General features: G+C 44.1%; 1 protein-coding gene across 6 annotated transcripts in view; it reads left to right on the top strand.

Moving 5' to 3' along the window:
* Positions 1 to 16,536, top strand: part of PCLO (piccolo presynaptic cytomatrix protein) — a 243,460-nt gene that overhangs the window by 127,312 nt on the left and 99,612 nt on the right. For all 6 annotated transcript variants that reach the window (XR_014526251.1, XR_014526252.1, XM_083503300.1 and 3 more), the window contains exons 5-6: positions 431 to 5,411; positions 5,831 to 7,842. Coding sequence is in view for 4 of the 6 variants with exons in the window: in XM_083503300.1 (XP_083359426.1) it covers positions 431 to 5,411; positions 5,831 to 7,842 (6,993 nt within the window). In the remaining 2 variants the exon portion in view is untranslated. The remainder of the gene's footprint in view (positions 1 to 430; positions 5,412 to 5,830; positions 7,843 to 16,536) is intronic.

The following is a 16,536-nucleotide window of genomic DNA, read 5'->3' as shown; positions in this document are numbered from 1 at the left end:
CCATATTTAATTTTCATTCTCCCACCAAGGTTGTCGAAAATAGATGATCTTTTCATGAATTTGGCAACCCCCTATTAAAACTATCCAAATTTGTGTTCATCACCAAATTTTCTTGATAATAATTTTTCCCCTATTTGCACTGCATAAAAGCTTGTCAGAATGAATTTCAGTTGAATTATTGAACAGAGCATAATTACATTTAATTGAAAAAGTCTTATTTCAAGTGGCATTTTTGTGATTAAAATTGTTGGATAAGAGAATTAGTATATTTCTCCACTTCTAGTTTAGCACTTTAACCTAACTGTCAAACTGTTTTTGTTAATTGACCATTTTTATCATGATCATAATAGATATTAACATTATTTTGGATGAGTGATGCTATTAGTTGAATCTGAATCTTAATATGTGTGTGCGCTCATATATATTTCAGGAAAAAGAAGATGACAAATCAGACACATCAAGCTCACAGCAGCAAAAAAGTCCACAAGGTCTAAGTGACACCGGTTACTCATCTGATGGGATCTCAAGTTCACTTGGTGAAATTCCCAGTCTTATTCCAAGTGATGAAAAGGATGTTTTGAAAGAAACTTGTATAAAAGAAAGCCTTTCACATGAAAGCAGCCCAACCAGTCCCTCCGATCTTGCTAAGCTAGAAAGCACTGTGTTATCCATTTTGGAAGCTCAAGCAAGTTCCCTCATTGAAGAGAAGCCTCTAAAGACCAAAGACCTTTATGGTGTCTATAGTGAGCAGGCAAAAGAGCCACATAGAGCAAAGTCCACACCTAGCACACAGGAATCTTACAGTTCTGATGAGGATTTGGCAAAACTAAATATTCAAGAAAAAGATGGAAGAGATTCTGCAGAGGTAAGTAAGCAAGGTGTATCTTCTCGGAAGGGGTACAAGCAGAAGACAGAAGCGACAGAAGATACATCAACAAGAAGGCAGCGCTATGACTCTGTAGAAGATAGCAGCGAGAGTGAGAATTCACCTGTCCCACGGAGAAAAAGACGGACCAGCGTTGGGTCTTCCAGCAGTGATGAATACAAACCAGAAGACAGTCCAGGGTCAGGTGACGATGAAGACTTCATTCGAAAACAGATCATGGAGATGAGTGCTGATGAAGATGCGTCAGGTTCTGAAGATGATGAATTCATGAGAAACCAGCTGAAAGAAATCTGTACAAGTGAGAGTCAAAAGAAGGAAGAAGTGAAAAGCAAAAAAGCAATAGCTGGAAAACATAAGAGGATGACGCGCAAAAGTAGCACAGGCTATGAAGAGGATGCCAGCAGACGCCATTCCTGGCATGATGATGATGATGAGACATTTGATGAAAGTCCAGAACCAAAATACAGGGAAACAAAAAGTCAAGAAAGTGAAGAAATCACTGTAACAGGAGGAGGTCTTCGGCGTTTCAAAACAATAGAACTTAATAGCACAATAGCAAATAAATATTCTGAGGAATCTGAACAACCAAAGGGAAGTCTATATTTTGATGAAGAACCAGAGTTAGAGATGGAGAGTCTTACAGATTCACCAGAGGATAGGTCAAGAGGAGAAGGATCTTCAAGTCTGCATGCCTCCAGTTTCACTCCAGGTACATCTCCTACGTCTGTGTCATCCCTTGATGAAGATAGTGACAGCAGTCCCAGCCACAAAAAAATGGGTGGAGAAAGTAAGCAGCATCGTAAAGCCAGGCATCGTACGCATGGTCCTCTTCTTCCAACTATTGAAGATTCTTCCGAAGAAGAGGAGCTTCGGGAGGAGGAAGAGTTGCTAAAAGAGCAGGAGAAGCAACGTGAATTAGAGCAGCAGCAACAACAACAGCAACAGCAGCAAAGGAAGAGCTCTAGCAAAAAATCCAAGAAAGACAAGGATGAGCTCAGAGCCCAGAGAAGAAGAGAACGGCCAAAGACACCACCAAGTAACCTATCTCCGATTGAGGATGCTTCTCCGACAGAAGAACTGCGTCAGGCAGCAGAAATGGAGGAACTACATCGGTCTTCCTGTTCTGAATATTCCCCAAGTATTGAGTCAGATCCTGAAGCTTTTGAAATCAGCCCAGAAAAAATAATAGAAGTGCAGAAGGTTTACAAATTACCTACAGCTGTCTCTTTATATTCTCCAACGGAAGAGCAGCCTGTTGGGTTTGTCAAAGAAGAGAGCGGTCAAAAGCCTTTAAGAAGTGCTGAAGAGGTATATGAAGAAATCCTGCATACATCCCACAAAGCCAAGCCACTTCCAGATGTAAATGAAAAAGACGAAGTGTTTGAGAAAGAGCCTTTATATGGTGGCATGCTAATAGAGGACTATATATATGAATCTTTAGTAGAAGATGCCTATAGTGGGGCTATGGAGGGTAGCCTCATGACAAGGCAAGAAGAGGGTGATGAATTTAGCCAACTGAAAGAAAAAACATCAGCGCCCCCAGATCAGATATATGGAGAACCTATGCAAAAGCCTACCAGCTTACAAAAGGACTATTACAGGATAGAGTCTTTGCATTCAGGTATGCCTCAAGAAGACATTGTGTCTAGCTCTTACATCATGCCAGAAAGTCATGAGATAATCGTACTGGACAGTGTGGCGCCATCTTCAAGTGACGAAAAACAGCTCTTGGATGCAGATGCTGCTTATGAGGAACTTATCAGGCGACAACAAATGCAGTTGACTCCAGGCTCCAGTCCTACCCAGCCATCTCCTGAATTAATTACAGTTTCAGATACAAAAACAAGCATATCCGGAGAGGTAACAGAAAGCACCTCCCTGACGTCAAGCACTATTTCATCCAGTTCAGACATACTTTCAGTAAGCTCTTCAGTGCTTCCTATTCCGGATGTCAAAATTACTCAGCATTTCACAACTGAAGAAATAGAGGATGAATATCTCACAGATTACGCCCGAGAAATTGAAGAAATAATTTCCCACGAAACATCCATATTGATGTACTCAGAGGCCTCAGAAAGTGCCACGTCCATTATACCATCAGATACGTCTTCCCTAACATCATCCACATCTTCAGTTTACACCACTGGTAGTTCTTCACCAGATGGCGTGATTTCAGGTTACATAGAAACAGTGGATGCTATTAGCAAGTTTCCAGATTCCGAAGGGACCAGCTCAGTGACCCAAGTTCCTATAAGTTCCACAAAAGAGTACTCTGAAGCTGCTAAGGAGACCCTTGCAGATCAGGTTATGGTTTCCCTTTCTGAAACTGAATCCTTTGTATCAGCCTCTGTAGAAACAAAGCCCAAGCCCTTAGTTTCTGTCTCTGATGCCATAGAAACGTTCCCACCACAAGATGAGAAAGCTGTAAAAGATGCAGCCAAGTTTGATGTTATGAAGGGACTTTATGAAGACAAACAGGCAAGACCTCCTGTGACCATAACAGGAAGAGCTTTAACAGATGCTACATCTGACCAGAAATTTACATGTACAGCTCCAGTATCCTCCTCTGCCATGCCTACAGTATCTGTGTTGCCATCTGCCATTTCTCCAGTTCCACCTGTTACACCCCAAACATATTCATTTTACAAAAGCTCTTCTTTTGAGTCTCCAGCTCAGCCACCCCCACCACCTCCACCCCCACCTCCTCCACCTCCACCCCCACCTCCTCCACCTATTCTGCCCAAACCAGCTATTTATCCTAAAAAGAAACCCCTAGCTAAGGCTCCAGTGACCACAACTCCCATCCTAGTACCATCTGCCAGTGACGTCAAAACAGCGGAAGCAACATCTGCTATAAACATGACTGGACCACCTGTCACAAAAATGTACACATCGACACCCCCTCCTGTTCCTCCCAAGCCAGCTTCAATTCCAGCAGGACTTGTGTTCACTCACAGACCTGCCGAAATAATAAAACCCCCTATTGCTCCCAAACCAACAGTTCCTCAGCTACCGACCACTGTTCACAAACCAGCAGAAACACAGCCAAAACCAGTGGGCTTGTCTTTCACCAGCAGTATGACTTTGAACTTGGCTTCCCCTGCAGAGTATAGGTTGCCATCCCCTACTTCCCCGCTGTCTCCACATTCTAATAAATCTTCCCCAAGATTGTCCAAATCCTCAGGGGAAACCTATGTTGTTATCACGTTGCCCTCTGAGCCTGGCACTCCCACAGAGTCTATTACCAGTCAGGCAATTACCAGTTGGCCTTCAGGATCTCCCTCTAAAGAACAGGGTCCACAGGTTGTACAATCATTATTCACTCCAACTATGACTGCCCTGCAAATGCAAAGCATAAGTGATCGAAGCAAATATGGTCCAGGAGCTTTGCAATCTGTTTCTCCTGTTCCTGTCAGTGCACGGTCAGTTTTTGAGATAGCTCCTAGTTCAGCAACAGAATTAATATCAACAGAGGTTGCCAGGACTACAGTGTCTTTGCTCAAAAATGCTGGATTAGATAGTGTTTCCATAACCATACCCCCAGAGCCGGCACATATCATTGAACCACCCAGATATAGAGAGAATGGGAGATTCCATGTTTTTGGTGATGTCATTGATCTTCGCACCTTGACTAAAATGGATGTGGAAAGGGCAGGTAGCTGCATGGACCTATCCTCTGCTCCCACGGATGTGAGAAGGCAAATTATGGCAAGTGACACTTTGGGTCGGCCAGTAAGCACTGTTCAGCCAGCTATCATAAATCTCAGCGCTGCATCAACAGCTGGTATCTCTTTAGCACCAGTCACTGAAACATTTACAATAGTGACCTGCACAGCTACTGTAAGCTATAGTACAAGTACAGAAAGTCTTGTAGATCTGGGGCATGCGATGACAACTCCACTGCAGCTAACAACAGCAAAACATTTTGAGCCTGGACCTAGAGTAACAGGCATCCAGGGACTCTCTGCAGACAGAGATGAGGTGCCAATAAATTTGTCCCTAGGTACTCCAGCCACATGGGGCACTACAAAGCCTGCTATGGTACCTCCTGTGGGTGTAACCAATGGTTGGACGGACGTTTCCACTACTCATGAACCAGTCGAGAGTGAAGTAGTTGATCTCAGCACCACAAAATCCCACAGAACCATGGTGACAGTGGATGAAACAACTTCAGGAATTGTTACCACTGTAATAGAAGATGATGAAAAACCTGTGGACTTGACTGCAGGGAGAAGGGCTGTTTGTTGTGATGTTATTTACAAGCTACCATTTGGCAGGAGCTGTACAGCTCAAGCCCCTGCCACAACACTACCTGAAGATCGTTTTGGTTATAGAGATGATCACTATCAGTATGACCGCTCAGGGCCCTATGGTTATAAAGGAATAGGAGGTATGAAACCTTCTATGTCAGATACCAATTTATCAGAGGCTGGACTTTTTATGTACAAAAGCAAGAATACCTTTGATTACCAAGTTGGGGCAACAGATGTAGCAGTAGACTTAACTTCTGGCAGAGTAACAACAGGTCAGTATGACAAGGCCTCAGATCTTACTTTGAAATATGGTAATGGTGTTGCTCATCTCATTTCAGGATGAATTATTTTTATTTTCTATTTTTTCTTCCCCTTTTTATTAAAATTTATGTTGGACATTGTGGCAAACTGCTGGGATTTATACATGCATTTTTATTTTTATTTTTTGTTTCTTCGTTATATAAATCGTTTTGCACAAAGAGGTACCTGCATGTGCCTGCATGTTCAGGAAATGCTTCCCCCCCCCCTTCCCTCCTGCACAGCTAATGTAGAGCATTAAAGTGAAGATTTGCATGCAGCTGCCCCCTGCTCTTCCGCTCATTTAACTCATCTTGATGGGATGGCTTGCAGAACTCGCAAAAGAGGGCTTTGTTTTGAAAGACTGGACTATAACTCTGCCCTGTAATTTCAGGTGAAGTTATGGATTACTCAAGCAAGATTACGGGTCCTTACCCAGAGACTCGGCAAGTAATTTCTGGCATTGGGATCAGTGCACCTCAGTATTCCCAAGCACGAATAGTACCATCCGTAGGATCCCCTTATGGCACTGGAAGTGTTTTGAGATCATCTAATGGAGTTGTTTATTCATCCGTTGCGACTCCAGTGCCATCCACATTTGCTATCACCACACAACCTGGTTCTATTTTCAGTACTTCCGTTAGAGACCTATCTGCTCTTCAGACAGTTGACACAATGCCCTCATTATCAAACTTACAGCATAGCCAGGCACTTCCAAGATCATATGATTTCTTGACAACTGTAGCCTCTGAGAAAGAGGGTGCAATTACTGACATCGACATTGACCCAGGGTTGCAACCTTTTCCCATGGAAGCCATTACTAGTGAGCCAACCAACTTGATGCCTGTTTTCACTACAGCTTCAGAAGCTTTTGTAGATATAATTGAGGATGAAGCTACACACCTCATTGCCCCGGAAGAAGGCAAACAGCAGCACCTTGACTTGGAGCGTGAACTTCTAGAGCTCGAGAAACTACAGCAGCAACGTTTTGCAGAGGAGCTTGAGTGGGAGCGTCAAGAAATTCAGCGGTTCAGAGAACAAGAGCAATTCATGGTTCAGAAGAAGCTTGAAGAGTTGCATTCCATGAAGCACCACCTCTTATATCAGCAAGAAGAAGAGAGGCAGGCACAGTTCATGATGAGGCAGGAAACATTAGCGCAGCAGCAAATGCACATTGAACAAATCCAGCACCTGCAGCATCAGCTCCACCAGCACTTGGAAGAGCAGAAGATCCAGCAGATCTATCAGTACAATTACGAACAGTCTGGAACTGTGTCTCCACAGACGACCACAGACCAAGTCATCCTTGAAGGCCAGTATGCTGCTGCCCCCAACGGGCAGTTTTGGGCTGGTGATGAAGCCACTACCACTGCTTCTGCTGTGCTGGGAATCGAAATTCCACAAAGCCAAGCCTGGTACACAGTTCAGTCAGATGGTGTCACTCAGTACATTCCCAGGCCTGGCCTGCTAAGCTCTGTCTCAGAGATGTCTCTCAAAGACGTGGATGTGAGAGAGGAAAAGCAGCTGAAAAAGAGGAGCTCCATGCCAAAGCTGCGTGGCCCATACGAGGAACTTGACGGAGCTCTGGAAGAAGAGCCTAGGTGTCTTAAAAAGATAGTGGAGAGCGGAGTTCAAACCGACGATGAGGATGGTGCGGACATGGGCTATGCAGACAGGAGGAGGAGAACAAAAAAGAGTGTGGATACCAGTGTTCAGACAGACGATGAGGACCAAGATGAATGGGATCCGACCAACAGGTCAAGGAGGAAAGCCCGTGTGGGGAAATACGAAGGTACCACTGAGGCAGACAAGCCTAAGCCGTTTCCCCAAGTCGCCAGTATTGCAGTGCAAACGGTGGCAGAGATATCCGTACAGACAGAGCCAGTAGGGACAATACGGACCCCTTCAGCAAGGGCCCACCTAGATGCAAAGGTAGAAATCGTAAAACACATTTCAGCTCCAGAAAAGACATACAAAGGAGGAAGTTTGGGGTGTCAGACAGAAACGGATTCAGACACCCAAAGCCCCCAATACCTCACAGCTACCTCCCCTCAGAAAGATAAAAAGCGCCCAACACCATTAGAAATAGGTTACTCTTCACACCTCCGGCCAGAACCCACCCTTCAGGTAGCCCCTTCCCCTCCCAAATCTCCCAAAGTACTTTATTCTCCCATTTCGCCTGTATCTCCGGCTGCAGTTATAGAGTCGGCCTTTGTACCCTATGAGAAGCCTGTCCCTGAAGACCTTAGTCCTCAGAAGATTCTGCATTCTGAGGTCCCCAAGATTCCGCAGCTGAGCCCCAAGTCCGCCAAGGTGATGCAGCGCTCTTTGTCTGACCCCAAACCGCTGAGCCCAACAGCCGAAGACCCTTCCAGAGCACATTTCCCGTACACGGATGGTTTCTTGGTAAGACCCCTTCTTTCTTCAAAGTACAAGTTCATTTTGAGTGACATCCTATGTATTATAATAAGCACTGCTTCATTAACTTGATGTGAATGGTAATTGGGCAATGCTGGCAATGAAGCTCTGGTACTTTTGAAACCTGATAGGAGGTGTTTATTTTATTCTTAATTAGACATGGAACTGCAAGGAAGGTGGAACATGGTGCTGCTTCAAAAAAAAATGGGGAATACTTAAATGAGAGTTAATCCCAATGTTTATTGGAATCTGTGTTGAAAAGGAATTTACTAGTTTCCTCCATACAGTGGTGCCTCGCAAGACGAAATTAATCCGTTCCGCGAGTCTCTTCGTCTTGCGGTTTTTTCGTCTTGCGAAGCACGGCGCTTAGCGGCTTAGCGGCTATTAACGGCTTAGCGGCTATTAACGGCTTAGCGACTTTAAGAAAAAGGAAACAAACTCGCAAGACAAAGCAAGCCCATAGGGAAATTCGTCTTGCGGAATGACTCAAAAAATGGAAAACTCTTTCATCTAGTGTGTTTTTCATCTTGCGAGGCATTCGTCTTGCGGGACACCACTGTACTTAAAGCCATTAGTTCAGGTCCTAGCCTCTGGAGCAGCAGAAAACAAGCTTGCTTCATCTTCCATGTGACAGCCCTTGAGATATGAAGATGGCTATCGTATCTCCTATTCTCCAGGCTAAACATACCCAGCTCCTTCAACTGTTCCTCATAAGGCTTTCCAGACCCTTGATCATCTTGGTTGCCCTCCTCTGCACACGTTCCAGCTTGTCAACATCCTTCTTAAATTGTGGTGCCCAGAATTGAACACAGTATTCCAAGTGTGGTCTGACCAAGGCACAATAGATGGGTACTATTATTTCCCTTGATCTGGACACCATACCTCTGTTGATGCAGCCTAGAATAGCTTTAGCTTTTTTGCTGCTGTATCGCACAGTGAGTTTTAACATGTGCCAAAATGACGTTACTGTTGCCCAGTAGCAGTTGGTGTGGCAAGAAACCCACAAGCCCACCTTCCCAACATAGGCGCCACCACAACTTACCTGAACAGCACTGGGGCAGGCCAGAGCAGAGTGGCAGTAAGCTTGGGGTTGCATGGACATACTGGTAGAAACAGTCTGACTCTTCCAGCTGTGCATAGACCCAGCCTCACTGCTGCCCCGCCCTAGTACCCTCCAGGTAAACTGTGCAGACACACCAACAGGAGAGCTGGATTAGCTCCACTAGTGCATCTGCACTGCCCTGACCTCATTGCCATCCTGTTCTGCCTCAGCCCAGTTCAGGTAAGCTGTAGCAGATGGGTTCCACAGCACTGCCCAGTGACAGCAGTTGCTATTGCTGTTGTCCCTTACCTTATTTCAAAGGGGACCTAATTCCCTAGCATGGCTGCCATGTGTTGTCTGAACATTGTAGGATCCCGCAAAATGCCTAACATTCTTCCTTCCATAACTGTATATTCCATAGTAAAACAAAACATTTTTCCTGATTTCAGGATCTATCAGTTCAGCCAAGTAACGTTGCTAAGTAAATTGTGTTTCAAATATTTTTTGTAAAGTAGTTGTTCATAAGTCTCCCTGTATTGCTATGTCTTCAGCTCTCAGAGAAAGAAGTACTTTAGAAACGTTTTTTGCTGACAGTTTAAACTGAGATAAACTTTAGTGTTGAGAAGTAACTTATAGATTTGCTTCCGCCACAGGATTTTAAACAATGAGACTATTTTTGAACTGGTTGCATCAAGCAAATCCTCCCAAGTTTATCAATTCCTTGCATAATTTTAATCCCAAAATACAAAAGCAGCTGTTTTAGTTTTTCGGAACCCTGCTTTCTCTTCACACTAAAGAGCTTGGGATATTACTAGTGGAATGATTGTTCCTAGTTTAAATATTATTTCTACCATTAGTCAATAAAAACAATCACCCTTAGGTGAACAACTTGAAGATTTAAGCAAACATCCTAAGCCTACTTGTGAGTCAGAGAATAGATTCGTATTGTCTAGATATTACATATATTACATATATTACAGTTGTATAAGCAAAATTGGTTTGCCCAAGCTTGCCCATCATGTAAGAACATGGGCTGATACTGGATTTGAACCATAGCTGTCAACTTTTCCCTTTTCTTGCGTGAAATCCTATTCGGAATAAGGGAATTTCCCTTATAAAAGGGAAACATTGACAGCTATGATTTGAACCCACTTTGCCAGTTCCAAAAAACATGGTACTCGCTCATCTGGAACTAAGTGGCATTCTGTTATTCTAAACCAGGCTTCCTCAACCTCAGCCCTCCAGATGTTTTGGGCCTACAACTCCCATGATCCCTAGCTAGCAGGACCAGTGGTCAGGGACGATGGGAACTGTAGTCTCAAAACATCTGGAGGGCTGAGGTTGAGGAAGCCTGTTCTAGGAGCAGGAATACTGGGAAAGGGAGGCTATATGAGGCTGTGGTCAACCTTTCCCTGATTTTACATGGTTTACATATCTTGATATGGCATAGGGGTGCCAACTTGCCCTCAGGATTGTGGGTGCCCACCGCAATGTGGACGTCACATGCACTACGCGCAAGCTACGTGTGGCATCACATGTCTGCATTGCGGCAGCGGCTCCTCTTCCTCCTTCTCCGTGGGAAGGGGCTTGGACTCTGAGAGATTCTGCCTCCATGTCTGAGGCAACCCCCCGCACTTGGAAAAGGGTGCCTCGCTCACTGGCTGCGGAGGGCGGAGCTGAACTGCTTCTTTCTTGGAGACAGTGCTGCCTCCTGCTGGCTTTTCTCATTGACTTTGTGGGTGCCCGGCTTCTAGAATTATATTATTGTGGGTGCCCAGGTACCCACGGCCCCTGGAGTTGGCTCCTATGTCAAGTCAAGCATTCATTTGTCACTTTGCATGCCTTTATGTAACCTTCAAACATCAGTAAATGAGTGCAAATGTTTGGGGGTTGATTCACCCTTGCAGGGGTGTTAACTTTATTGAGCAATGACTAGAAATCAGCCAATTCAAGTTCCAATAATATAATAAAGACAGGAGTATATTGCTTCTTTGTCGTGTTTTCTGTATTGAGTGCTTTGTAGTGAATGTTAAAAGTGAAAATTCTTTCTAATTACAGCATTTTACTTGGAACAGGGAAATATGGGTATAGAATCTATTGTGGCTTGGATTAAGCTCCATATAATTAATAATCTTTATTCAGTTGGTAGCTGTGCAAATCCTCTTCTGGGGAACCCAAGTCTCAAGGGAAGGTATCCAGGAAAAGTGCCAAAATCTGTTGGCACATCTGTTCCATTTGGAAACAGGGCAAACTTTTGCCCTTAACATCCTCTGAGGGAATAATTGTTTGGGAAACGTCCAGTTTGGAAGCATGGCAAACATTTTATCAGTTTGCCTCTGTTTAGATTCATGCCAAGTGTTCCTGCCCCAAACAAACAGATGCACACATATACCCCAAAGGGAGTTTTTAACAGTCTTTGCATGAACAAGGAGTAGCAGACCAGAGGGCAGAAATCCTTATGCATCCCCTAGTTTTTAAAGGTTAGAAGCTCAATCCAAACCAGAGTTAAGCATTTTTAGGACTCATCTATTTCCATGTAGAAGAGTTGAGCCTTTCCACTGAAATGAAGAAATAAACAGGAATTTGGTGTTCTTCACTGTGGCTGGATATTGCCCTATTTAGATTTGTTTTCTTAACCATCCTGAAAACTTTACACAGTGGCGCTGTGGGTTAAACCACAGAGCCTAGGACTTGCCGATCAGAAGGCCGGCGGTTTGAATCCCCGTGACGGGGTGAGCTCCCGTTGCTTGCAGTTCGAAAGCATGTCAAAGTGCAAGTAGATAAATATGTACCGCTCCGGCGGGAAGGTAAATGGCGTTTCCGTGCGCTGCTCTGGTTCGCCAGAAGCGGCTTAGTCATGCTGGCCACATGACCCGGAAACTGTACGCTGGCTCCCTCGGCCAATAAAGCAAGATGAGTGCCGCAACCCCAGAGTCGGCCACGACTGGACCTAATGGTCAGGGGTCCCTTTACCTTTACCTTTAAAGCCAAAGCCATGAATACAAACTGAACAATATAACATAGGAGCCAACTCCTAGGGGCTGTCATGTCATCAATTATGTAGTGCAGGGTTTACTTGCTGCCGCCCGCCCCCCCCCCCCCCCAATATTTTATTCAACTTGACACCCATGCAATAAAACATTTAAATACATCCCTTCTTGATTAATCCAGAATAAGGACCAAACTAAAAGCAGTGGCTGCGTATGCACCATACATTTAAAATATGATTCTCTCCCCCCAAAGAATCATGGGAACCTTAGTTTGTTAAAAGTACTGTGAATTGTCGCTCTGTGGTAGACAGACTACAGTTCCCAGGATTCTGTGAGGGATGCTTTAAATGTAAGGTGTGCACACAACTTTGAAAGCAGCTAACATGTGCATGAAGAATCAGGACCTCAGCAGTTAGGGAGAGTTTTTCAATCCTCATTCTATGATCTCAGTGAAATGCCCACTCTTCCCCTTTAGCTGCTACTAGTTCCAGGAGGCAAGCCTCCATTGATCCCAATAGCAAATGAGGAGGGGGATTTTCACCCTGATCATAGCCAAGCAGGAACCTCTCCATTTGCTGTGATCTTGATCCTGCTGCACACCTCACCCTTTGCAATGACTGTTTACATTGGGGGGGTGGGGCATGCGTTCAGTTGCTTTCACACAACCACATTTAATTTGTCCCTGTATTAAAACATTCAAGAGCCTTCACACATGTCTGTGCCTGCTCAGAATGCACGAGAAGTGAAATCACTTTTTTAATAATAATAATAAAAAATACTTCCATCTCAAAATACCTTTGCATGCAGACAGCTTTTCACAACAGGGAAGATGTTCCAAGTTAAGCATTCCAGATGGGGGGGAGATGTTGACACAGGATTGGATCCAGTCAAGTGAGCTTCCATGTGCAGTTATGATGTAGCATCATCACCTTCTTGGGGTTTTAGTCTTGTTTTAAATGTCTCTTTTATTTTTAATGCGTGCCATTAATTTCTAAACACTGCAACATACCTTAGAACCTGTCCTGCACCAGTCAGGGACACTTTCACCTGAGGGCTCAGGGATGGTTCTGCCTCTCCTTTAGAGACTGGGCTCCCTTTCTGTAGGGCAGGACACTTGCCAGCCTCCCCTGAGGGTCCCTGGTCTTCTGAAGCTGTTGTGCTGCACTTTTCCTGAGTTCCACCAGTATCTGGGGGGTCCAGATCATTGGAGGAGGAATCTAGCATGGGCAGGACATGAGGCAGAAGACCAAGATTGAAAGAAAGGCTCTCCTTTGCCTTCCTGGTAAGATCAGGGCAGAGGTGAAATTGTATGCTTGTATGTGACTGCCTGTGACCATGAAATTGCTCATATTTCCACAACCCTACAGGAGTGTAATAACACACAGTTTACTGAATGACCAGAAGATACTAATGGCCATGAAGTTTTTAAGTGTAGCCTGCAAATTTATTCAAATCTTCCCTTTATTCCTATTAATTTATTGCAGTATTCATAGCCTGAAATGAACAATAAATTGTGCGTCAGATGACACCAGAAGGGTCTGTTGTTCACAGTGCATAATATCATGAAATAAAACATTTTCTAGGATAAGTTGATAGACAGTGGTAATTTGTGCTTGTACATGAAAAAAAATATCAAGAGCAAGTCTTGATTGTTTTGTAAAAATTCAGTCATTCGTTGGCAAGTTTCTACTGAAATGTACAATATCTACGGTGACACAAGATAGCTAAACAATGAAAAACTACTGAACAATATTTTGATAAGCATGTAGTGGATCTAGTAAAAAGAAAAAGAAAATGAAAAATGTTCAGATGTAGATTTCCATCTGGGGAAAGGGGGCTTGTGAAAGGGTTTCACATTCATTGGAATGCTTCAAATCAATATTTCTCCTAAATGGTGAACTTTTAAATCAGCAGTAACTAACCTGTGGCCCCCTAATTGCTGTAAAGACTGCCAGCTCCCACCAGTCCCCAGCCAACATGACCAGGGGTCAGTGGTTATGGGAATTGCATACAACATCTGGGAGGTCATACATTTTAAAAAGCAAATGTTTGTGGCCTTCTATTGTAATATTTTATCACATTATTATTATTATTATTATTATTATTATTATTATTATTACTACTACTACTACTAGTAGTAGTAGTAGTATATGATCCAGCTTGTATTGTCCATCTTCCTGTGGAACTGTAGTACATAGTGCTGCTGTTACATTCATGGGAGTTACAGAATGGCATTTTCCAGGAGGTTCCTGATCAAACTTAGGAGCATATATTTGCATATGTTCCTTACTTCATTTCTCATGATCCCTGGAAACTGAATAGGTGAACTGCCTCCACTGAAAAGGATTACACATGTGAACCAACCCTTAGTTTTCAAAAGAAGCCTGTGTTGTCATATAACTTGGGATGCCAGCCTTATAGGATACATGGATGAAATCCACATAGATGGTACTGGATAAAATAGGGTGACCTCAATTGCTCACTTTGTGTAATCTGGCTAGGAGGTAGAAGACCCTGGTCATAGCTCCTGGGGTTTGAAAGTTTCCAACTATGGGAGGCGTTTCTTCACTAAGGTGACATAGTTATTTCTGGCTCTGCTGAAATTTTTCACTAAGCTCCCCATCTGTAGTCAGTTCCCCTTTTTATGAAAGGAGTCCCTGTTTTACCTGCTTCTTTTATTACTATTTTGAGAAAAATGGAAGGTGTTAAGGGGTCCCTTAACAGATGCTAATCTAGATCAACAAAAGAAGAGCAACAAGTAGGAAGTCGCTGGACAGGTGGCTAAAATCAAATCAGTAACTCAATTTGAAAGATCCCAAAATGCATTAGGAGTTATTCTGTGTTCCATATTAAAGCTTTGCTGTTACACAAAAAGAAGCAGTTGGACGTGTTAGCATTCCCTATCACACGGCTGGTTCCTCTAATTCGGCAGATGCCTGACCTCATCAACAGTTCTGTCAAACTGGAAAAGACAAAATAACCAACATTCTGGCTCTCTATCAGGACTGCAAATAATATATGTTAAGGGGTCCTAAATGTATGTATTTCCATGAATAATACATGTTGATTTGGACTGGTGAAATCAAAGCAGTTCCAAAGGTGGGTTTTAAGTAGCACAAAATCACCCTCCAATTTCAGAAGATTGTTAAATCATTATTGAATCATTAAGCAAGTATATTATCCATGCTGATGCCAAATAAGCATGGAATACTCAAAACAATACTTAATTGGACTAAATACACTGTTTAAAATATGCAAAGCCAGCTGAGTTAATTGGGTTAGAGTTTGGTTAACCCAGATAAGAGAGCTCATCGCCATTTAAATAATGCTTCATTTGGGATATTTATACTGCTTCTCATACTTAGGAGGGAGGCACAGGCTGTTGGGCACCACTTCCCAAAGGCTCACCAACAGGAAAGACAAACAGACAGGAGCATTGAGCTCTTTATCTGTGTCTGTACCTGCCGGGAGGTTAGAGCTCCAATCACCTGGGACACACGGACGCAAACCTCTGCATATCCCTCCAGCCCAGAACCAGCTCTGAGCTATTTTATTTATTTTATTGCTTTATTTATTAGATTTATCAGTTGCTGTATCTTGCCCAGGGCAACCCAAAGCGACTTACAACCTAACAGATGGACAGTAAACCCCACATAGATACATGAAAGCCAAGAGGAAAGAGGAATACATTAAAGACATCCCCACCCACTTCTAAAAGGCCAAAGACCTGGTTATAGAGGAAAGTTTTTGCCCTGTACCTAGTGATGACACCAGGTGAGCCTCCCTGGGGAGAGCATTCAAGCAGTGTTAGAAAGAAATATAAGCTAGGCGCCAAATGGTTCCTTAAACCAGGGTTAGGCTCGGCAAAACAGAATGACTAGTTGTGGTTCGAGGACCTGACCCCCGCGATGTGAAATAAATACACAAGGACACATGATATAAGGTTAATGTGCAAGAAAAGGCCACAACTTTATTGATTACAGCAGTGAAAAGGTATTGGCTTAGGCATTGGATGACTATAGGTGGTGGGTTTATTCACCAGTAGGTGGAGCCTGTTGATGCTAATCCAACTATAGGCTCTCCCCTGATGTCACCGGGGGTCGTGCCATGGCCTCCCGCCAAGCAGGCATCGGACAGAGTACATGACCGCCGGATTCCTTTAACGGAATACCCAAAAATTGAAGGCATAGGCGATGGCCACACCCAGCCCTTCAACACACCACAACACATTATTCCAATGCCTAACCTACCCACCAATACCACAAAAAGTTGTGACGATTGCTACGAGGTAGGCGAAAAAACCAAAAAGCCTAATGCCAAATGGAAAAATTCCTACCAGGCCCCCTAGACAACCAGGGCGACCAACCTAAGGTCCATAGCAAGGCCAACGAACAAAGACCCTGAGCTAAAAGGGAGTGGAGGGTGGGTGACTCGCGACGAGAGGACGGAGAAGAATGAGGCCGAGGAGAGGCTGGCGCCGCCGCAAAAGGCTGCTGAACACGCCCCCTCGATGCCTGCCGAGGGGGCGTGGGCGCCAGCCAGGTGAGAGGAGGAGGCAGGGGGCTAATGCCCCCTGCTAGGGGCGGTGCTCGGGCTCCCGCCCACAACCACTCCCCTCTCTTCCAGGGAGGAGTCTCTTTACCATTTGGG

This window comes from Podarcis liolepis, assembly GCF_965112155.1.
Source record: "Podarcis liolepis genome assembly, chromosome: 5".
NCBI lineage: Eukaryota > Metazoa > Chordata > Lepidosauria > Squamata > Lacertidae > Podarcis > Podarcis liolepis.
Note: the sequence above shows the minus strand (reverse complement) of the source record. Positions and strands in the feature narration are given on the sequence as shown.